General features: G+C 35.3%; 1 protein-coding gene across 2 annotated transcripts in view; it reads right to left on the bottom strand.

Annotated features, from left to right (window-relative positions):
• Window positions 1–25802, bottom strand: part of LOC149161807 (sodium/calcium exchanger NCL2-like) — a 227013-nt gene that overhangs the window by 175236 nt on the left and 25975 nt on the right. Inside the window, exon 1 of one of the 2 annotated variants that reach the window (XM_089437048.1) lies at window positions 2022–2550. The exons of the other annotated variant lie outside the window; for it this stretch is intronic. Within the exon in view, the coding sequence (XP_089293174.1) occupies window positions 2022–2454 (433 nt within the window). The 5' untranslated portion in view covers window positions 2455–2550. Of the gene's footprint in view, window positions 1–2021; window positions 2551–25802 lie in introns of those variants that run through there. 2 annotated transcript variants of the gene reach the window in all.

Here is a 25802-nt window from a genome sequence, read left to right as displayed (position 1 = left end):
AATGATGAAAGGCCTAGTCTCAGAATTAAGTGAACTTCCTGTAATCCTACCGTTCTACACATGATTCTTTTCTACTTTAATCTTATTTTTTTATAGCAATTATTATGATGAGAATATGTGTAATTAGTGAAATAAAATAATAATAATAAAAAAATGTTTAACTACAAAAATTAAGGTTAAACTTTAATTAGATTAATTTATGTGTGAAAACTACAAAGAATATAATATTTTTATTAAATTTTACTTACCCACACAAATTTTTAATTCAAAAAATAAAAGTTCTAAAATCCTTATTCTAAAATAAACACACCTATCAACATAATTAAAAATAAATAAATTTAAATTTAACAAAATTCAAATAAGAAAATTGGAAATCAGATAAACAATATCTCACACCTAAATTAAGAAGACCATTTACATTATCATGTTTCACCCATTAAACCACATCTCTAAAATAGTGTGTTCACTAAAAACAATAAAAATAGCTAACTTAAAATATGAATTGTCTTTGGGTGTGATTTTTGAAAAGTTTTCTGGTTTATTTCTGTTCTAATTTGTCTAAAATCCCACACCTAAATTAAGAAAACCATTTACATTATCATGTTTCACCCATTAAACCACATCTCTAAAATAGTGTGTTAGCCAAAACTATAAAAATAGCTAATTTAAAATATGAGTTGTCTTTAGGCGTGATTTTCGAAAAGTTTTCTGGTTTATTTCTGATCTAATTTGTCTAAAATCTCATAAGGATTCATTGAAATCACAAGTTTGACAATTGAACTCTGCACAATCAAAGTGCCAAGAATTTTTCAAAGTATTGAATCCATATATAAAATCAAAAAATCAGTTTAAACAACACAAATCAAGATCTCACCACAATTTTTTTGGGAGACCAAAAATCCAGCAAAAAATCTCACTTAAAAATAACTCCAAATTAGTTTAAACTTCTTAAAATTTTCCAAATTCCCACCATATACATTCTTAAATAAAATGATTAGTCCTTCAAAAAAAAATGTTTAACACCGTAAATATGTAAATATTTTATCTGTCCAAGTGATCCAAGAAATCCCTGTATGGGTTATCCAGTTGATTCTAAATCTCTGAATCGCATTCATATAAGCAGGGATGGAATTGCCCGCCTTAAAAAAAAATTGAACGGTCAATTTTCTTAGTTCAAAAGGTTTGAACGAGCATTAGAATTATGAAAATCGTCAAATTGCCCGGCTAAAAGTATTTTGAACTGTCAATTTTCTTACCTCAATTTGTCTGAACGAGTATCAGAATCCTGAAAATCGTCAAATTTGACATGTGTTTAGATTTGAAAGTCCTACCCTGCATCTAGGTTAGGGTTGGAATTTGAAAATCAAATTTTCATCTAGGTTAGGGTTGGAATTTGAAAATCAAATTTTCATCTAGGTTAGGGTTGGAATTTGAAAATCAAATTGTCTAGACGAATATCAGATTTCTGAACGTGTTTAGATTTGAAATTCTTACCCTGCATCAGGGTTAGGGTAAGAATTTGAAACAAATTTTGAAAATCATAAATTTGACTTCGACAATTTGAAAATTTGTAAATTTTGACAATGAAGTATTCATTTTGATACTTTTAATAAAGATGGAGGAAAGTTACGAAAATTTGTAACCGCATTTTACAGAAAAATTGCCTAGCATTAACAATTTGCCTTCAAATTCTATGCCTAAACTGCAATCCCCACTCGGTTTCAATTCACAATAAAAACAAGGAATTAAAATCAAATTATCAGGAGAATTAAGCGACAAATTACAATCATAAAGAAAATCCTGGAAATCCACCATCTCTTAACAAGCCAGTAACTTCTTCCATGGCTGGAAACGAAACGATAGCCTTTCTTCACCTTTAACCTTTCCATAAACAAAATATCATGATTCGCAGACAGAATCTTCGCCATATTTAATGTTGCTTCAATTTAACATCAAATATTTTAATAGTTTAACGCGCAGAAGCTGAAATTGCAAAAGAAGTTAACAGAAAATGAACTTACCAAGAATAAGCAAAGAATCTGGAAAAGCTCCAAGAATTGGCAGAAATAAGCCTCCGATGATACCAGGTCCCATCACAGACAACAGAATTTCACTGCCTTTGGACATATAAGTTGCCGACAAGAACAACAGGTATCCATAGACGGCCATCAAGAACAAATTCCCAATGGCAGAAGCAGTGCAGGGCATAAATCCATAAGTCTCCTCGCATGAACTGCTCAGTCTCAAGTTCAAATCCTGCTCCGGCCAATTCTCTGCACTGGGCTTCACAATAAATCCGGAAGAAGGAACGGCACCGTCAGCTCCGCCGGACGCCGGGTTTGCCCTGCGGCCGATTTCCGTCAGAAATTTCCCTTGTCCGGCACTGAGAACGCACCAGGGACATTGCAGCAGGAGGAGAACGACCACCAGCGGGAGAATAAGAAATTCCCTCATCTTAATGCTCCGTTAGTCCTGTACTCTTATCAGTTCTCCCCCTTAATTTACTCGTTCTGCATTTCTGTGAATGATACCGGCAAATATCCGAACTAAGGAATCCCAACGCCCCTTCATGTTCCTTTTCTATCAGTAATACCGTTAAGTATACGGAATCCCAACGCCCTTTCCATGTTCCTTTTCTCTCGAGACCCCACCATAGCTACACCGATTGGCATATATGGTTGAACATAAAAATTTCGCTTTTTTAATTTACAGAATTCATGGTCAAAGGTTATTAATGCCGTAGTTTATGCCGTAGTTTAATTAGAATTTTGTTCTTGGGAAAATCATAAAAAGATGCAGTAATATTTTTTTGGTAGGGATTTTTGTAAATTTAAATTACAGTAGTCAAATTTTAAGATTTTGAGTGTTCCACAAGATTTTTTGATAATGCTGAATCTATTTATATCATCAAAATATGATTTAAACAATGCTACTATATATTTTTTTGAAATTATTTTACCCAGATTCAAACTGCTTTAGACGGTATTGTCCAAACAATTCTTCAATGCCTCATAGCTAACATTCCCTACTGCTTAGTTTAATAAAATATTTTAATATCATGATGCTTTGTATGTACTCCAAACAATAATAAAATTGTAAAATGAGTTATATGAATATTTATTTATTAATTTTTTTTAATATAATTAAACATTTTTTTGGTAGATAAAAATTATATATATAATTGACATTGAAGGGAATTATAGCAATTTAATAATTATTTATTTAATATTGAATGATGGCAATTTTTTATATAACATTCATAGTATAATACACGTCATGTCATGTCATTAGAGTATCCATTGATATAATGAGAGTGTACAAATTGTACAAGTTATTTTTACATATTTTTTTCAAATTTATATTTTTTAAATTATTTTTGGAGTCGTATACCGAGGCAGAAGAATTTAAATTTATATTTTTAAAATTATTTTTGGAGTCGTCTACCGTGCCTGGACAGCCTCCGGGCAAAAAATTTCAAAAAATCTTGTAGAGGCAGTGTTTGAATCGTGTTTTTGATTGTGGAAATAGATTCAACGCCATCAAAAACTTCTAAGACACTTAAAATTTTGAAGTTTAACAACTATAAATTGGATTTACAAAAATCCTTACAAGATTTTCTCTAAATATGACCGGAATTTCAATAACTTTCCAAGCAATTCCTCCAGCGAGTTATATTAGGGCATTATCTTTTTATAAATTAAAAAATAAAACCCATAGAAATGGTTTATTCAATACTTTAGACCAATGAGAAAATAAAATTTTTGACTTTAATTAAAAACCATTTGTGTTTATGGTACATAGTAATTAATATATAATGTTATTTTTTAAATTATTTATATTTATTGTATACATTAATTAGTGATATAGTACATAGTAATAAATAATAGAGTACATAAAAGTCAATCTTTCCTATCATTACACAATGTAATTTATATATAATGTTATTTTTCAAATTATTTATATTTATTGTACATAGACATTAGTGATATAATATATAGTAGTGAATAATAAAGTACACAAAAGTCAATTCTTACTATCATTATAATAAAAAAAAGACATTTCAACTAATTATATTTGAAATAAATAAAAATAAATTTTATTTAAAAATAATAAATTTAATTTCATAATATTAAATTTTGAATAAATTTTATTTTTTAATCAAAGCAAAACTAATAACAAATTAATGCAAAACTAATAACAAATTAATGAAAACTAAATAATAGTCCCTGATAAAAAAAATTAAAAACTAAATAATACTCCCTAATAAAAAAATTAAAACCATATATATAAAGTAATAAAAATTCAAATCCCTTTATAACGAGTTGCATTCCTAGAATTTTTTTTTAATAATATTTTCATAATTATAAAAATATAATATTAAATTAAATAATTTAAACTTTTTTATAAAAATTAATATTTTTTTGAAATAATGGAAAGATGGCTGATAAGATATGATTTTTTTATTATTTTATTTTATATTTCGCTGTTTTGTTTGTTTAAGTCATAATTAATTATGTTATTGTTGTTTCTTTGGTTATGAATAGTTTATTGTAATGTAAGTTGAAGGGGAGAAATCATAAATAATGTATACGTTTTTTTTAATATTTAATTAATAAAAAGTGTTAAATAATTAATTAAAACATAAATTATGATGGTAAGGGGTTTAGGGATTTATTTATCTAGATAATTTTAGATCATTTTTGTTAAAATTATAAAGTTGATTTTTGAATTTTAAACCATGATATTATAAGTGGGGAATTGTCTAGAGTTTAAGGGTTTATTTTACAATATTAGATTACTCTTGTTAAAACCATACAACCCAAGTTGCATGGGAAAAGGAAAAATCATGAATTTTAAGCAATAGAAAAAATAGGTGCATGAGTGGGGAGAAGGGTGTGTGTGTGCATGAAGAGCAAAGTTGCTAATGAGCTAGCATTGTGTTAGAAACTAAGCAAGTAAACTATGAACTCACTGTGTTGAACTAGTGTGAGGAGGCTCTTGCACAAGTTGAGTGTAACAATTGTGGTTTAGGGCATAGCTAGGTGTGCACGAATAGCACAAGGGAGGGTAATTGTGGAATGGATGTGGAGGAATGAAAGGATTCCCTTAGGTGTTGTGCAAACCAACAAAGAAGAACTTGTAAGTCATTGAGGCCCTATGTCTAATGGAGAAAGGAATCCATGTTGAACTCATACTTGTTAGAGAGTTCGTCTATTGACCATTAGATTTCTGAGGGTAGGTGAATTCACCAAAGTGTTATCATCATGTCTAAGAGGTTGTTAATTGTTGATATATTATATGTAATTGAGCCTACTGTTGGGTGGAAAGTGCTCACCCTCTATCAATTTGTTGAAAGTTACAATTTTTTGGGTGCTCTTTCCAAGTTCATAGACTTTATGTAACTTACTTTCTTGCATTCAAATGTGATATGTAACTAGATATGATAAATTACATAGTTGAAATAGTTATGTATGTATAATTGTAATGGGATGTTGAATGGCATCTTATGAATGGAAAGAGATTTATGTGTATTGACTATCACTTTGTAGTTTATATTTTGAATTATGATGGTTTGGATTGGCATGACTGAGAACAATATTTTGGTTGGAGGCATAATGAATATTGAGTGGTGTATTGGACTTATTGAGGTACAAAATTTAGAGGGTAGTTGACATCAAATTTAATGACTAAAATACCTTGATTTAGTCACTTATAGATTTGATTTTAAAAGAGTGTTTCACTAAATTTTCTATGCAAGTGTTGCATTATTCCCCATGAATTTACCATATCTCTTTGCACCCTAGATTAAAAGAACATGTTGGGTGGCACAATTTGTGAGATGTAGCATGAATGCTACAACTCTATAATAGAAATAATTGGGGCAGGGAAAGGATGTGAATACAAGGGGAAAGTTTTTTAGGGTCATTAAACCTATGTTAAGTTGACTAGTATTTACAAAACATGTATAATGACAAAAATATATCCACTAATGTATGTTACTCCTACATATATGGGATTTTATGTTTGAGTTTCCAAATAAACACAACCACCTCTTTTTAGTATGAGAATCCTAGCCTCAACTAAAGTGATACGTCTAGATTTATTTACATTCAATGGCATGTTTACATACTTGACCTCATGTCTTCAAATTTGTGGGAAAGTCACCTTGCTTACATTGTTGTTTGTCCCTACATTCTACACATAAAGAAAGTGTGAATTTAACAATCTTTGATTAAGTTTAGATGGAATTTACCTGTGCATTAAAATTTCTAGGATTTGTTAGAGTGTTTGGGAGGTAATTACAAGACCATGATTGTTTACATTTAGAGTATTGTTATGGGGAATGACTCTCCCTCCTTGTAGTTCCTCTTCAATAAGTACGTTGTGAAAGGCTGAGGAATTGGACTTGGAAAGAACTATGTGGTTAAATGGCATGGGAAATCCTTTTATTATGATGAATTGTATGAGAATTGAATGCTTTCTTTCTAACCTTTTGTTGTTGAATCTCATGTATCCATTAATAAGGATGGATATGTGCCAAGTAGATGTTTTATTTTAATAAGCGTGTCTAGTGGAGCTTGCTCCTAAATTTCATAAGTATATATATATATATATATATATATAGCGTGTCTAATGGAGCTTGCTCCTAAATTTCATAAGTATATATATATATATATATACCTAACCCTTTGCCCTACTAAAAGAATTATGATGGCTATGCCATAAGGGATTGTAATTTGCATGAATAATAAGGTCAAATTCCATTATTCATCTAAGTAACTTGCTAATCAATTCTCTGGGGAAGTGACTGTCATGGGAACCCTTAGCAGTAGGAGCACTAGCATGCAGCACAATCTCTATAACAACTTTGAGCAGTGTGTAGCACCCTTAAATCATGTTTGGTGGGCCCATAATAATAGTAATGTGATCTCCCTCAGTATTAACAAAATTTTGCATAGTGATACTCTTATGTGCTCTTATCATGACCATGCAGAGTTGTTTAAGAACAACATCCCTTCTAGTTGGAGTATATCATTTAGTGAAGGCTGCAATCTGTGTTGCAGAGTTGGTAATTCAACTTTTTAGCAAAGACCTCTCAAACTCTAGGGTAAGACTACCCTCGCTTCAACTCAGTTTCCTTCAAATCAAATTGTTCTTATTTGGGCTTTACTATACTTATTATCATTTGTGGATTGGCATATCCCTGTCAAACACTCCAATGCGAATTGGCCTTCTAGCCATTCTCCAACTTCTATAGCTCTCCCTTTTCGACCAACTAATCAACCTTTCTATTTCCCTCTCCTTTTCTTGTGCACCACCTCCCCTCAACCTCTACTAGAGCGTCAAATCCCAATTTCCTCGCCCCTCTCATCTTCTTAGAATTGCCCCTATGCTAGCATCGTCCCCCTCTCTAACCACCTCTTCACTGCCCCTCAACATTTGTTAATTCAATTGACAGTCCCCATCCTCTTACCTATCTCGACCACTTCACTACCCCTAACCAACTACTCTATTACATCATGACTCGCGAAAGACAAGTCGCTCCTCACCAAGGAAGGGAATACACAGTTCTTGTATTACGTTGAATCCAGTTAATACACAGTTTTGTGTATTACGTTGAACGCTGGTATACCTTGTCCATAATATGCTCACCATATATTTACGCTGCCCCACCCATATATTTCCTACTTTAACGTTGTCCAGTTTAATGCGTATTGATATTTGAATTTGTTGTCCTGTCATATCAGAATCAGATTTTTTTCCATTAGGAGTAAAATTTTGCAGCAGAAGTATTTTTTTACAATACACAGTTTTTAAAATGCATTCATTGATATCTCTTGTGGGAGTGGTTCTCACTGGCAAGGAGAACTACCCAGAATGGTCACGCAAAATCAAACACACACTCATTTTTAATGAGCCATGGAAAGGAGTGTGTGTTGGAAACAGAGACAAAGAGCCAGAACAACCTACCTCAGACAAGGAATTCGCCATTTGGGAAAATAAGAACAGAAAGGCTTATGCATTGATTGCAGCATCAGTGAATGAATAGGTGAGTCACCATATTTCGCCATTTTCAAATGCTTTCGAAGCCTTATAAAAACTAAAGGAACTCTATGACTCACACTCTGCTCTTGAAGTTGTTCAACTCATGATTAAACTGTTCACCCTTGAATTACAAAATGATGATCCCCTTGCTCTTGCATCAGAAGTAAAATCTATTATGCATGATATCCAAGTCACTAATGTTGAACTGGATATTCCTCTGATAGCTCTTCTCAAGGCACTTTATCCTACTTACTCAAATATATCTTGAGTCATTGCAAACAAATGGAAACCTCAAAGATATTACCTTTGACTCCCTAGTAAAAAAAATTGTTGAAAGAGAGAAAGCTTTTGGGAAGAAGACAACTCCTCAGTCTTCTGAAGAGGTTGTGTGCCTTTCACATAGAGAAAAGAATCTTGCTCAAGATTCTTCTAGAGGAAGAGGTGGTCGAAGAGGAAGAGGAAGAAATTTTAGAGGTAGGGGGGGCAGACACTCTCAAGGAGAAAAGTCAGATTTGCACTGCATACGCTGCAAAAGAGATGGATCACATGATGCATCCACATGCAAGTTGCCTTGGGACAGAATTGAACAGGAAAGAAACCAACCCAAAGGTAAAACTAATGACAAAGAGAAAGGTAAAGCACCTGAATCTGCTCACTATGTTGTGGCACATTGTAGTATTGGAGTAAATGAAGGCTTATTTAATGTTTCACTTGCTTCTCGGAAAAATGATTGGTTGCTTGATTCAGGAGCAACCTACCACATGACTTTTAGAGATTTTTTTGAAGAATTTATTGACAATGTTGATGGAGCAATATACTTTGCAGACAAATCAAAACTCAAGCCATCAAGGCTTGGCACAATCAGGCTTAAATTGCCTGGTCCAGACTTTCTTCTGCATCATGTTCTATATCTCCCACAGTTGAGGAGAAACTTCTTGTCCTTGGTCCACATTCGCCAACAAGGACACTCCATTCATATATTTGATGGCAAGCTTGAGGTGAGAAAAGCATCAGACCACTCACTTGTCATGACGAGGATACAAGAAGAAAGGCTTCTTAAGCTGCAGGGTACCTTTTCTCGTGCACAAAATCTCTCATACAATTCTCATTATGAAGAAGGTACATTTCCATCAAGTTTATTATGGCATGTTAGATTTGGACACCTGAACTATGACAGCCTCTGCTTGTTGAAGAAAAATGGTGTTACTAGTTTGCCTACAATTCCTAGGAAACTTAAGCAATGTGATGCTTGCATTCTGGGAAAGCATAGCAAACAGTCTTTTCATGATTCACATTCCAGAGCACATAGAAAACTTGAACTCATTCATTCAGATTTATGTGGTCCATTGCCTATTCTTTCTGCAAATGGAAATAAATATATGATGACATTTATTGATGACTACACCAGAATGTGTTGGGTTTATTTATTGAAGAACAAATCTGATGTTTTTCAAACATTCAAGGACTTTCATACATGGATTGAAAATGATGCACAATCTCATATTGGCTCTATTCACACTGATAATGGAAAAGAATACACTTCAAATGAATTTGAAAACTATCTTCGCCAACATGGGATCAAACATCAAACAATTGTGCCTTATAATGCCCAACAGAACAGAGTAACTAAAAGAATGAATAGGACAATCTTAAATATGGTGTGCTCCATGACGTTTTTCAAAAATGTAAAATTGATGTTTTGGGCTGATGCAGTTCTATGTGTTGTATATGTAAAGAATAGAGGTCCATCTAATGCTATTAGAAACAAGACTCCTTATGAAATGTGGTATGGGCACATTCCTTCGGTAAAGCATCTCAGGGTCTTTCGTTCCACATGTTATGCCTTGATACCAAAGGTACATAGAAACAAAGTTGGTGCAATAAGTCGTAAGTGTATCTTCCTGGGGTATTCAAACACCTCCAAAGCATACTGTCTCTATGCTGAAGTCAATAAAAAGTTTGTTGTATCTAGAGATGTAATCTTTCTTGAATCATCCAAAACTGGTAATGTTGTTGAGCGACAACTTGATCACTTGGATAGATTCGCAAATGCAAAATCATTTCAAGAATTTGATAATCAGATTCCACATCTTGAAGGGGGGATTCCTATACTAGATCAACCTGTGGAATCTTCTTCTGAAGCACTCTCTCCCCCGCATGAAACTCCAACAACAAAAGATACTTTTAGTGATGTGATTGACAAAATTGGGAGACTCAATCTTGATTCAGTCCCAACTCAATCAACGGATCAGCTTGGACCATCTAAGAAAGGTCCCCCAAAGTGGCTGACAAAGACACTTGAAAGTGTTCATCCTGATGAGGTTGGAAAGACACGAACTAGAAATTCAAACCGACAAAATGGAAGTGATGTAGATGACTCTGATTCCCCTATTGGTATGGATGTTTCTTATGATTGTGAATTGAATTTGTCTACAGATTTTTAACCAACTTCCTTCAAAGAAGAGGCTTCTCATGATTAATGGAAAGACGCAATGCAAAAGGAGTATGATGCCTTAATAAAGAATGGCACTTGGAAGCTGGTTGATCCTCCATTGGGAACCAAACTAATTGGCTGCAAGTGGGTCTACAAGAACAAGTATAAAGTTGATGACTCACTTGACATGCACAAAGCCAAGCTTGTGGCAAAAGGTTTTGCACAGAAGGAAGGCGTCGATTATGAGGAGACTTTTGCCCCCACAGCAAAATGGGCTACCATCCGGACACTCTTTGCCCTAGCAGCTCAGAACGGTTGGAAAGTCCATCAAATGGATGTAAAAACTGCTTTCTTGAATGGAGATCTAAAAGATAATGTTTTTATGTCTCAGCCTAAAGGATTTGCTGTGAAAGGACATGAACATAAAGTATGCAAACTTGTGAAATCCTTGTATGGCCTCAAACAAGCACCGCGAGCCTGGTATGAAAAACTAACTGAGCATCTTCTGAAATTCAATTTCAAACATTATGATCTTGATGATGCAACTTTGTTTGTCAAGAAGGTTGGCAAAACAGTTGTATATCTTGTGGTATGTGTAAATGATCTTTTGATGACAAGGAACAACGAGAACTACATTGCGTCCATAAAGAAGGAATTGAGGAAAGGTTTTGAAATCATTGATTTGGGATATGTTCATTACTATCTTGGTATTGAAGTAACTCAACATCCAAAGTCCATATTCCTTTCTCAAAAGAAGTACATTGGAGATCTGTTGAACAGGTTTGGCATGACTGAATGCAATCCTCTGACTACTCCAATGGAACAAAACTTAAATCTCACATCCATTGAAGGAAAATAATTTGAGGATGCAACAAAGTATAGACTACTTGTAGGAAGTCTCAACTACCTAACTACTACCAGACCAGACATTTCATTTTCTGTTGGAATTCTCTCTAGGTTTATGCAAAAGCCTTGTGAGGGACATTGGTCTGTTGCAAAAAGAGTTCTAAAGCACTTGAAGGGAACTCAAGACTTTGGAATCAAGTATACACAGGTGGGCGACTTCAGCTTGATTAGATACTCTGATTCAGACTTCAATGGAGACAAAGAAACTGGGGTATCTAATTCAGGTTATGCTATGAATTTTGGATCAGGAGCTATCTCCTGGAGATCACACAAACAATCAGTTCCAGCAGATTCCACAACAAAGGCAGAATATGTGGCAATAACTGAGGCAACAAAAGAAATTGTGTGGCTCAGGAAAATTCTTGAAGATTTGCAGGTAAAACAAGTACAATCGACTCCACTCATGATTGACAATACCTTGGCAATAAAGCTGGCCAAGAACCCAAAGTTCCTTGATCGAACAAAGCACATCAATACAAAATATCATCTGATTCGACATCATGTTGAGGCCAAAACAATCCATCTCCGCCATTGTTCCACTAATGAACAGATTGCAGGCATCTTCACCAAAGTGCTTGGAAGAAAAAAGTTTGAAAGATTCAGAATGATGCTTAGACTCACCAACATCCCTTCAGATTAAGGGGGGAATGTTGACACCTAATCATAGGGATTGGGTGAACAACTGTACATTAGTGTAAATAAATGATAGAGGAAATGGAGAGTCATCGGGAGATGAACTGAACAGTCACTCCCTCTTGTATATAATAATGAACAACCTCAATGAATAAAACGATTACATTTGAGGAGTTACCTCCTGGTCTGACACAGCCACACAAGTTCATTCAAATAAAAGCCAACCATAAAACAAAACAGATATTCTAACTCATCTCATTAATAAGGTCAAGAATAAGTAAATAAATTACGTGTTCTTTTTAGCGCGATATTTTGGAAGTTTTTCTAGTGAGTTTTTCTTATTTAATTTCTCTAAAATCTGGTAGGGATTTATTGAAATCACAAGCTTGATGGGTAACCAGTGCCCTAGGGGTTTTTCAGGGCACTGAATCTATATATATAGTCAAAAAACCAATTTAAATAACACAAATTAAGATTTCACCTCAAATTTTTCCACCAATTCCGACACCGGAAAGTCCAAAAAATCACACTAAAAACAACTCCAATAAATTACACCAGCTCACCTTCATTTGACCAAAATCGTCACAGACTGAAACATATCAAATTCCCCGCTGCAGAAGTAATGCAAGCATAAAACGGTGACAGTGGTTGTGGTGCAATTGACTAAATGGGACCATAGGCTCTATAATAGGTAAAGAGTTAAAACACGGGGAATAAATGTTGCAGAAGCTTACAACCTTTCCTACAAACACACAAGCAACCTAAACACGACAATAATGAGGTTTTGCAAGGAAAGAAACAATACATAAGGTAATCATGTTGTAATAGCCAAATTTTCTCCACCATAGTCTTAGGCCACGAATTTAGCCCAGGGTCTATAACCAAAATCGTTCCCCTAAATCCTTGGTCATTATTATTGCCCTAAAACTGATCATTCCAACAGCGTTCATCCTTGTGCTCGAGTCAAAGCACATAAACTCTCATCTAATACCATATCTGTAACCATCAAAAAATTTTAAACAGAGATTCAACTCCCAAGCATTCGAAGAACACATGGATATATTCATCCTACAATGGAAGAACACATGGATATATTCATCCTACAATGGAGTTGTCATCTACTGATGCCTCAAAGGAATTGTAGATCAACAACTCCAAACTGCCTTAATTATATGGTGAGTTATATGGTGCTTCACTAGTAACCACATCCTTATAAGACATGTTTTCTCCTCGTGTATTTTTATAGAATTTAATGAGATAATTTGTACTTTTCTAAACAGTATTGGAGCCCCTCCTTTTCATAGAATTTAATGAGATAATTTGTACTTTTCTAAACAGTATTGGAGCCCCTCCTTTTCATTTTGAACCAATAATCTTTACTTTTCAAATTTCAATATATCACACCATCATCCTTACTTTTCAATCCATCACAGTGAAAAACATTCTCATAAATAATCGAATTACTTGATGCATCATTACACCAAGAAGGGGAGATTCCTATAATCACGTGTCAAGAGCCAAAATCTCCTGCAAGTGCCACTTTCATTTCAAATTTCAATATATCACACCATCATCCTTACTTTTCAATCCATCATAGTGAAAAACATTCCCATAAATAATCGAATTACTTGATGCATCATTACACCAAGAAGGGGAGATTCCTGTAATCACGTGTCAGGAGCCAAAATCTCCTGCAAGTGCCACTTGCATTTCAAATACGAGACATAGGAGACTTTGTACATTGACAAATAATCACAAATTATCATTTCTTTTTAACATTGTCAAACTTGCAAAGAAAATCAAACTACTCAAGGAAATCTAAATACTTGGAGAAACAATCATTAAGAGTTGAATCAACACGGAGAAGCCCTACGCCAATCATCGACCAATGTAACAAAGATACCTGTGTAAATCCCAAAATCAAGTGAGCCTAAATAAGATTTTTAGAAGTCCCTTATAGAAATTTCAATCCCAAAATCAAGTGAGCCTAAATAAGATTTTTAAAGTCCCTTGTAGAAATTTCAATCCCTTGGAGTGTTGATGAATTCAAACTAACGATATATAATCCGAAACAAATGGAGCTCACTTGCAAAAGAATTGGCTTCTCTTTGTCCTCCTCTAAGAATCTAGAATTGGCTTCTCCTCAAAGAATCTAGGGCAATGAAGTCACGTCATTGAGCAAACATGAGCATAAAAGGGAATTGACATTCACCTTAGCCACAACAACAAATGAGAACTTATTCAAAGGTTATCAAGGTTCACAATGTCTTTACGGGGTGATCTCTCTTAATCAGTTTGTTTCATATTCAAGTTTTTCATTCTTTTTCACCTTCATATATTTATCAATAATTTTTTCCCTCCGGAATAATTAGAAAAAAATGAGTTAAACCAGCTTAAATCTATTTTAAGCTAAGATCTACACTAACTACAACAATATCTGGTACATTGTAAATTTTTATTATTAATATTAAGCAACCCTAAAATATATTTCATTTTCTTAATTACAATAATATAATAAAATTAAGATATACTATTATACCATCAGATATATCTTATTTTTCTAATTATGATCAAATTAATATATATAGACATATATTAAATTTAGAGTATGTTCCAAAATTATTTTGAATTTATTTGAAAAAATTGAGATATAAAAAAAAAAGTTAACCTCCTAAAACTATAAATATAAAATTATTCATATGAAATTCGGATGTGTCGTTTAGAAGATTTGAAACTATTCATATGAACTGGAACAGCCACTCTGTTTTCATATTGGCATAGTTATTAAGAATCAAAATTAAATGAAGCTCAGATGCTGTAAATCTAAACATTCATATCAGAAATCAACCGGCCAATTACTTCTTCCAGATGCTGTAAATTTAAACATTCGTATCAGAAATCAACGGGCCAATTACTTCTTCCATAGCCAAAAACAAAAGAGCAACCTTTCCACAGTCTTTCCCTGAAGTATCACGATTTACGATTTACAAAAAGGAATGTTCGCCTAATTTACTTATGCTTTAATTTCCCATTACACAGTTTTCCTTACTGTTTTATCATATTTTAGTTGGACTGATTTTGTAAATAGTTTGTGTCTTTAGTGGTATGGGTTAAGTTTCTGGAGAAATGTTGTAATTGAAACTAATTTAATGGTATTCAGTTCTGGAAAAATGTTGTAAGTATAATTGTAAATACGGACAGTCATAACTATAGATCCTTTAAATTTAAGGGCGAAATTGTGAAAAACAAAGAAGTAAACTGACCAGCGTCTGGAAAGCTCCCAGAAGTGATAGAAACAAGCCTCCGATGATACCAGACCCCAACGCCGACAACGGAATTTCACTTCCATCAGACCAAAAAAACGCAGAAACGAACAGGAGTTATCCATATACCGCCATCAAGAACAAATTTCCCACCGCAGCTGAAATGCAGGGCATGATTCCATAACTCTCCTCGCAATCTCAAGTTCAAATCCCGGCGCGGCCAATTCTCCAAATTAAGTTTCACAATAAATTCGGAAGAAGAAACCCGCCACGGACCGCGCCGGGCGCAGAATTCTTCCCGTGATCGATTCCCGCAGGAATCTCCCGTGACCCGCACTGTGAACGCAGAATGCGGTCTCCTGTACAGGAGCACCGGCGCGTGAACAAGGCTCCTCGTACCACTACCACTACCGAGATAGGTTAACTATTTCCGGGGCAGTTGTCTATAATGCGACTATTTGGCAGTAATTTATTGGAATCGCAAGTTTGATAGTTAATTTCTGCGCAATCAAACATCGACTATTTCGCAGCAATTTATTGGAATCGCAAGTTTGATAGCTAATTTCTGCACAATCAAAGCGTCTCAGATATTTTCGAGGGTGCTCAATCCAAATATGCAGTTAAAAAACCATTTTAACTGCAACAAATCAAGATTTAACTTCAATTTCTTCTACTAATTCCGTCTCTACCTGCCATTATGAACCCACGTCAATCTACCTGCCATTATGAACCCACGTCCGAGTATGGGAACGGAACGAATACCGATGCCTCGACTTAATTTCCTCCCACGCCCGCGAAGTACGCTGAATCCTCTGCTTCATGTCGTCCACACCGAGAATGGTAACCGATGAAAATACAAAATTTTCATTTTTCATTCCATAGAAGGCTAGCACAATCCTGACGGGGCACATGTGAATTGGAAGGGTAAGAGCATTTAGTTATGTATGTATGTTGAGTCAATTTAATGGTATGTATGGGCACATATGCATATTTGAGAGGTTAGAATATTGATTTTTTAAAATTAACATATTTATATTAATAATAATAAATGTTGTAAAAATTAAAATATTAATTTGTTAAAATCAATATAATTATATTAATAAATGTGCATAATTACACTAGCATTTTCACATATTAGTGAAAAGAAAAGCCTTACTGAAATAGGCAACATCAAGTTTTTTACCATAGCCAGTGAATCGCTGGTATACTGGTTCGTGATGGTCGCGCTAAGCAATGTCTTGAGGTCACTAGCGTGCACAACTTGGCCAAGCTGGAAGTTTCGGCTGAAATGTTCTTGACCATAGCCAGCGAATTGCTGACCAGATGAGAGACATTACGCAGCCCTCCCAGCAAACATTGCTTGAGATTCTCGATTTCGTCTTTCTCCTTGTCGTCGGTCTGGGTTCATGGGCATCGGCGGGCACACTAATATCTTCGGAATTCTGTGCTCCTAAGACTTGGGTGTCTCGCGTCCTTCATCGTCGTCGGTTAAATTCTTTGAATCAACAGTGGTATCGACTTTCTCAGTTGACAAAATCAATCCAAGAGTTGCAGCATCCACATGCTCAGTCGGCAAAACAAAATCAACCTCACCTTCCATGTCAGTGATTGCGTCGGCCTTGAATTCCAAGACTCTCATTACAAAACTCAAATATGATTATTGATTAAGTAAAGGACAACGGAATTGCTTGCATGACCCACATGTTCCTTTGCAAATATGCTCACATCCAAGTCTCAGAACCTGACCACAGGGCCGATCACAATGAAATTTATTAGGGTCTTCAAAACATGGCAAGTGTGCCCCATGTCCGCATTGCAAAAATTTTAAAACATTTACTTTACACGGTCTGCAAGGCCTTCCACATTTTAGTTTACATGGATGACCGCAATCAAGTTGAACAGGGCACGGTTCATTGCAAATGGCTTCCTCAACAACAGTGGAGCAAGGAAGAGTTATATGGTGGCCACATCCAGGAAGAATCTTGGACACAGGCACCTGGCAAAGGAGGACAATCTATGAGAAAATGACAAATTTTGGTGCATTGATGACCACATGTAACGTCGAATTTATGAGGACAAGGCTTGGGGCAGATGATGGAGTTATGGTCAGATGGATGGCACCTCCCTAGACAAGCATGGCCGCATTTTAACTGATATTCACAAGGTCTGTTGCACCCTCCATCCTCCACTTGTCTGAAATCTTCGGGAGAGGATGTTTTTGACTTTTAGTGCAGTTGGTCGTGGGGGGCAGGAAAAGCCGAAAGTGAGGCTAGATGGCGTGCAGAAATTGGTGTCACGAATCACTGGCGTGGTGCATGTATGACCAGGTGTCGTTGGGATCTGAATTACGTGCCTTTATAGAAATCATAGCTTACAAACACCTATCTCAAATGCTTTACAATTAAATATTCCAATAATTTAGACCACCTCTCGACATGCTCTTCTCGCCTCAAGTGTTATTTCTCTTCATTGAAATTATTTCATTGAATTGGAGTCGTCCTTGAGTTGTTCCCTGCTTGTTACAATCGTGGGGAAAAATATTTTATCAGGTTCCATTTGGATAGCAGTGAAAATCTTACGTTTTCATAATGGAGAGCGATCACATCAGAGGCCTTCCTCTTCCGGGTGAAGTTTCTATCCACATACATCTCACCAATCTATTTCTCACAATTTAAAGTGTGCCTTCATATAAAGTGTGCCAAGAAGCGTGTGAGAGAAGCAGAAGCAAAAAGCGTTGTTTGACGGCTGTGGAGATGTGGGAAAGCCATGGATCTTGACCTACCCAGCTGATTGCTAACCATATGAGAGACATTACGAAATTGACACTGGGGCGAGATAGGTTGCGAGCTTTGGCGTTTGCCTTCTCCACCGCATTTATACTTAGATGCACGACGACCTTCACAATCTCCATGGGGTCTGGTCGTTGCCATTTAATTTTCTCGTAGATATGAGCGCTTGTCGCTGCAAGCAACACAAAGAACAGAGGAAGGGAATATTACCATGCCTTGCGGATGCATACATTTGTGTTCTGTTGTATCTCCCCCGGTGATCATTGAGGAGATGGAAATAATCCATGTATGTTTAAAATCCAGCTCCCAGCTGTGAACGATGAAGAGTCCAAGTAAAATGACACTAATAATAATCTCGTCTGCCCAGGGACTTTTCGCAGGCATTCTGCAGAAATGGGTGAACTACGGCAAGGGGTGGAGGTCTCGGTGGTTCGTGTTTCACGTCAAAGTTCTATCATATTGGTGGACTCCACCATTCCATTTCCAGTGGTTCGATCCGCTTGTCCGCGTTGAAGGCCAACGATAGACGGAGAAACCAAATCTAGGAATCTTATGTGGCGGCTGACGAATCTAGTTACATGTTACAGTGTCATGAGGCAAATCCTCACCATAAAAATGTGGTTGGAATTGGTCCAAAAAATCAATGGTACAAACTTAATATTAATATTGGTATTGATATTAACAAATACATAATTATAATATTAATATATAATAATAAATTTTATATTATAATAAGGGATTAATATTATAAATTCAAGGGATTGATATTAAAAACCCAAGGAATCAATAAACCCAAGGCATTAATAACCCCAAGGGATTATTAATATTTTATAATATTAAAAACCTAAGGGATTGATATTGATGATGATGATGGTTAACGTCAACTAAGACCAATGTAAGTTATCGAACCTTGAGAAGGAGAATCTAATTGTAGTTATTTAGGATCTTATTTCTCTGCTCAAAAAGAAGGGAAAGAAGCACACCAAGATCACTATAGCTGGGTTGAATTAGCAAGTCAAGAAGATTGGAATTGTGACAGATGTTAGAGAAATGAGAACGGATGTGAGTAAGGGCTGGAAAATCTAAAAGAAAATGATTTATGTTGGTCTTTCAGGGTTATTAAGCATTCAATAACTGAACAAGAAATGCATAAAACTGAAACTGAAACACACACATTACACAATAGAATTTACATGGTAAAACCTTGATAGCGTATCAAAGAAACCTCCATGGGGCAAGGGATTGGAAACTTTATTTATCAAAGATAATTCTCCACAATACAAGCCTCTCGGGCAATCCCAATTAATATGGGCTTACTTCGTTACATAACCCCTTCTCATTATACAACTGGTTGACCGGTAATAAACCAAATTTACCCATATTTACATTATTTACATTACTTTGTTGTCACATTTCAACATACTCCACCTTGACAACAATTTTTATAATCCCTTGCCCATGCCCATTCATCATCTCGTTTGCAAGCCAAGAAAAGCCAAACACCATCGCAACTTCTCTACTGTAACTGGCTTAGTGAATATGTCTGCACGATTCTCCTGTGTATGGACCTTCTTGAGAGCTACTTTACCGCCATCACTCATGTCTCACAAAATGATACCTTACATCAATGTGCTTGGTCGTGTTGTGATAAGTTGGATTTGTAGCCAAATAAATAGCACTCTAATTGGCACATAATACATTCACTTTCTCTTACATCCTTCCAATATCATCAAGTAGACCTTTAAATCAGATTGCTTCTTTACTAGCATTTGAAGCAGCTATATACTCTGCTTCGGTAGTGGACAAAGCAACTGTTTCTTCAAGCTTTGACATCCAACTAATTGCTCCATCTGCAAGAGTAACCTGTAGTAGATCTCTTTTTGTCCAAATCCCCTACATAATCAACATCCACATATCCACAAACTGATCCTTCACTACCATTAAAGATGATGCAATGGTCACTTGTGCCTCTCAAATATCGAAGCACCCATTTCACTACTCACTAGTGTTTTTCTCCTGGATTTGCCATGAACTTGCTAACAACTCCAACTGCATGTGAAATGTCAGGCCTTGTAGATACCATCGCATACATTAAGTTGTCTACCGCATTTGCATATGGTACACGAGACATATACTTCTTTTCTTCATCAGTTCTAGGACTCAAAACCGAAGAAAGTTTAAAATGGGAAGCTAATGGAACATTAACAAGTTTCACATTGTTCATACTGAACTTTTCAAGTACTCTTTCCACATACTTCTGTTGTGATAACCAAAGCTTTCCATTTTTCCTGTCTTTGTGTATCTCCATGCCCAAAATATGTTTTGCCGCTCCAAGACCCTTCATATCAAACGTCCTAGAGAGCTGAGCCTTTAACCTGTTGATCTCTTCCATGCTTTTGCTTGTAATAAGCATATAATCAACATACAAGATCAAGATAATGAATGTGCCATTGAAACTTTAAAGGTATACACAATGATCATACTCACTTCTAGTAAATTTTTGGCTCACCAAGAAGGAATCAAACTTCTTGTACCATTGCTTGGGATACTGCCTCAGGCCATACAATGATTTTTTGAGCTTGCAAACTAATCTTCTGTGGTGACCTTGTACAAAACCTTTTGGTTGTTCCATATAAATCTCTTCATTCAAATCACCATGAAGAAAGGTTTTTTAACATCTAACTGTTCTAACTCAAGATCAAGTAATGTTGTTAGTACTAACACAATACGAATAGAAACAAGTTTTATGACTAGTGAAAAAATCTCATGAAAGGCAATACCATCAACCTAAGAATAGCCTTTTGCAACTAGCCTCGCCTTATACCTCTCAATACTACCATCAGCATTTCGCTTCAATTTGAAGATTCATTTGCATCCAACAACACTTCTCCCTTCAGGGAGTTCTACAAGATCCCAAGTTTTGTTCTTGGCTAAGGAATCCATTTCTTCGTCCATATCGTTTTTCCACTTTTTGTTATCTGCATCATCCACTGCTTCTTGATAACAAGACTGTTCCCCATCTTCAATAATCAATGCAAAAGGTGAAGTGAAATCTTCATACCTTTTGGGTGTTTTTCTCTCTTGCAGACTTTCTTAGAGTGATTGGTTGTTAAATTGGTTTTGGAACCTCAACAGTTTCCTTTGCATCTTCTTCACCTTTTTTTTATAAGTCTTTCATTCCTTTCGAATTTCTGAAAAAGTTCTAGACTCCAACTGAATTTGTTGATTTGGTGATACCTGTTCCTATTCAATTTTTTCAACATCTGATTTTAAAAGAGAAGATTCATCAAATGTTACATCTCTACTAATGACTATCTTCCGTGAAGAAGGATCCCACAACTTGTATCCTTTCACCAGATAGTCATACCCAATAAAGACATAACATTTCGATTTTGGATCTAATTTTGAGCGTTGATTTTTAAGAATAAGAGCATAGACATCACAACCAAAAATCCTTAAATGTGAATAATCACAAGACTGACCCGACCAAACCTTTTCAGGAATTTTACAATTGATGGCAACTGAAGGTGATCTGTGAACTAAATAATAAGCAGTAGATATTGCTTCTGCCCACAACTCCTTTTGCAGGTTAGCATTGTTGATCATGCTTCTGGCTCTTTCCATAAGAGTTTGATTCATACGTTCAGCAACGCCATTTTGCTGAGGATCATAAACATCGGTTTTATGTCTAACAATTCCTTCATCTTTACAATATTGTTCAAATTCTAGACAAGTAAATTCACCGTCATTGTCAATTCTAAAAAAAATAATTGATTTGCTTGTTTTCTTTTCTACCATTGCTTTAAATTGTTTAAAAACATTAAATAAATCATCTTTCCTTTTTAACATATAGACCCAAACTTTCCGAGAGAAATCATCAATGAATGTTAAGAAGTATAATGCACCTACATAAGATACAATAGGAGATGGTCCCCATAAATCAGAATGAATAGTCCAAAATTTCTTTACTATTATGACTTCTAGTTTTAAGTTTTTGTTTGCATTGTTTACCATATATACAATGTTTATAAAAATCCAACTTCAAGGATTTCAAATCAGGGAGCAACTCGTGATTCATTAGTACCTAAAGACCCTTCTTGCTCATGTGACCTAGTCATTGATGCCATAGGTAAGTACTTTCTTCTACCTTCTCTGATACAATCGCTGCCTCACTGACCTAAGTACTTCCTTTAAGTCTGTAAACATTATCGATCTTTTCTGCCTTTATAACAACCAAGGCACCTTTTGAGACTCTCAGCACTCCATTCTGACCTGTAAAATTGTAACCATTCGAGTCCAACACTCCCAAAGAAATCAATTTTTTCTCAATTCAGGTACATGTCTAACATCAAATAATGTTCTAACTATATCATCATACATTTTATTTTTAATATTTCCCATCCCAATAGTCTAACAAGATACATTATTACCCATAAACACAAAACTACCATTCACAGTTTCATATGACGTGAACCAATTTATGTGCGAACTCATGTGATGAGAAGCACCAGAATCTAACAACCAATTATCATAATTCTGAGAGACATTACAAACAGATAAAGCTTCATCTACCATACTCAATTCAACAGATAAAACTTCATCAATCATACCTGACTCAACTTGATTTTCTTCCTTCTTTGGGTTTTCAGACTTCTTTCGTTTCCAACAGTCTTTCTTGAGGTGTCCAATTTTGTTGCAGTACTAGCATTTGGCTTTACACTTTTTTTCCTGTGATTTAGATTTGAAAGACCCCCTTGCTTTATCCCCTCTTTCCTTTAACCAACCTCTAACTACCATGGCTTCTGATGCAGAGATTTCAATACTATAATTATTTCTTACTTCTTCAGCTAACAGAGCTCCCACAACTGAATCAACTTCCAAAGACTCAATTGTGCTCACACTGATAGAAGTTAGGAAGTGATCCCATGACTTGGGCAAAGAACATAACAAAGTGATAGCTTTGTCTTCTTCCTGAAATTTAACTTCCATATGTGACAATTGACAAATAAGTGTATTAAAAAGATTTAAATGTTCTGTAATTTTTGTACCCTCCTTCATCCGAAGACTTTACAATTGCCTTTTCAGATAAATTCTATTTGTTAAAGATTTGGTCATATACAACGTTTCTAGTTTTCCCCATAAACTTGATGTTGAGGTTTCTTCAACAATATTGAAGAGAACTTCATCCGCCAAGCACAACCTGATGGTACTGAAAGCTCGGGTGTCCAAGTCCTCACAATTCAAATCTGTCATGCCAACAGGTTTCTTCTTAACCCCATCTAATGCTTTGTGCAACCCTTGTTGCACTAGCAAGTCTCTAACTTCCAGTTTCCACAATGCAAAATTGTTCTTGCCGATGAACTTCTCCACCTCGAACTTTGCATTCATCATTTCTGTCATTTCTTTCTAAAAATTCTCTTATTATGGTTTAAAAAATATATGGTTTCCCTTCTTCTAGTTTCTCTCTCGTGATTAAAAAAATAAAAAAAAACGATTCCCCTTCATTCAGATTCTTTCCTTTCAGCTAGGTTTTTCAGAATCCTCGTTCCAATTTTATTTTATTTTAATTAATGAAACCCTACTTTTGTTTTCTGAGAATGCACAACAAAATTTCTAGAATTTTTCACAAAACTCCTATTAAAAAAAAAAATCAGAATTTTCACTTCCACTTTCATCCAGAAAAAATTCTGCTAATTAAAAAATATCAGTTCTACTAATTTAAAAAATACCAAGGTGTCTCAGTGTTGTCTTTCCAGCGCTGCTCCAGTTTTTCTGCTTGCTGTCAAGAATTCGGCTTGTTTTCAAGAGGCATCTCACTTCTTTTCAGGCATCAGTGGTATTGTTCTCTTTTCAACTTCGACTGTGTTAGTCTCTTTGACTGACGACTCTTTTCAAACCTCCTTTACTGCGATTTCCTTAAGGGCTTGGGCTCTTCACTTAAATGGTAAAAAAAAGGTCCTCTTTTCCTCGCTGCCTCTGTGGTTTTAAAATGACGACGGTAGCAAAGCAGCGGTTTCTTGACTGGCAGGCTTGGCGGTTACCTGTTCGACCGAGGTTGTCACGCTCTTCCTCTTTAGCTCCCTCTCCAGCAGCAGTGGCAGTGCCTTTAGTGGATTCCTTTCGACTTCATTTTCTCGCTTCAACCAGCATCAAGCTTACAATTGGCGGCTTTAGACCGCAGACATAAACTCTGTTTGCATGGCATTGGTGTCTCCTCCAAACAACAGTTTTAGTATTCGTTGTGGCTTTCTCTGGCTTTCTCCCTCAGACAGGCGACTCCTTTCTCTTTGAGCGGGCATAGCTTCTTTTGCTCGGCTCTTGAACAGACCCCTCCTAACACGGTTACTTTATTAACAGCTTTCTCTAGCGTCTTTTACAACGAAACCCAACTACTCTCTCTGATCAATCTCAACTCTTCGTAAGCTCTGATACCACTTGTTGGTCTTTCGGGGTTATTAAACATTCAATCACTGAACAAGAAATGCATAAAACAGAAACTGAAACACACACATTACACTATAGAATTTACGTGGTAAAACCTTGATAGTGTATCAAGGAAACCTCCATGGGGCAAGGGATTGGAAACTTTATTGATCAAAGATGATTCTCCATGATACAAGCCTCTCGGGTAATCTCAATTAATATGGGCTTACTTCATTACATAACTCCTTCTCGTTATACAACTGACTGATCGATAATAAACCAAATTTACCCATAATTACATTATTTACATTACTTTGTTGTCACATTTCAACACTTTTCATCCACCACTTTCTTAGTATCGCAAAGCTAACAAATTATATCATCCCAGGGACTCTTGGGAGTAGACCACCGCCCGGTTTCACTCCGAAGTTCATGAGAGTTAGTTCTAATCTTAGCGATGTTCGTCTTTTTCTTCAAGCTAGTCAAAATAGAAAGATAATTATGGTTCTTAAGGGTGGCATTAATTACCTCCTTATAATATCTTAGCTTCCTCTTACCCTCTAGCTCTTTATCATCCCATAACTTATCCTTAAATTAATATTATAAACCCAAGGCATTAATAACCCCAAATAATTATTAAAAACACATGGGATCAATATTATAAACCTAAGGGATTATTTATATTAATAAATGTAATGAATTAATAAATCCAATGGATTATTAATATCAAAAACCCAAGAGACTAATAAACCCAAAGGACCAATAATATAAAACAAAGGATTATTAATATTATAAAACCGAGAAACTAATATTATAAACCCAATGGATTATTGATATCATAAACCTAAAAGATTATTAATATTACAAACCCAAGGGATTAATAAACCCAAGGATTAATATTAAGCCCTATGATGAATATTATAAACCCTAGCATTAATATATCAAACCAAATATTAATATTATAAACCCTAAGATTATAAACCATAATATATTATTATACACATTAGGGATTAGATTATAAATCCTAGGATTAATATTAAAAACCCTTGGGATTAAGATTATAAACCCAAGGGATTAATAAACCCAATGGGTTAATCTTTTAAACCCAAGGGATCATAATAAACCCAAATAGATTATTAATATCAGAAACGATAGGGACTAATAAACCCAAATGGATTCTTAATATTAGAAACCCAAGGCACTAATAAACCCAAAGGATGACCCCGACCGGGGTGTGTTCCGAAGGATGGCAGGGACGGCGGATAGTTATGAGGAGCAAAGGAAAGGTACCAACCAATGCTCCCCACA

This window comes from Pinus tabuliformis, chromosome 5_2 (genome assembly GCF_031772625.1).
Source record: "Pinus tabuliformis cultivar Carrire ecotype Pingquan chromosome 5_2, CPIR1, whole genome shotgun sequence".
Classification (NCBI taxonomy): domain Eukaryota; kingdom Viridiplantae; phylum Streptophyta; class Pinopsida; order Pinales; family Pinaceae; genus Pinus; species Pinus tabuliformis.
The sequence above is the reverse complement of the archived record's forward strand: the minus strand, read 5'-3'. Positions and strand labels throughout refer to the sequence as shown.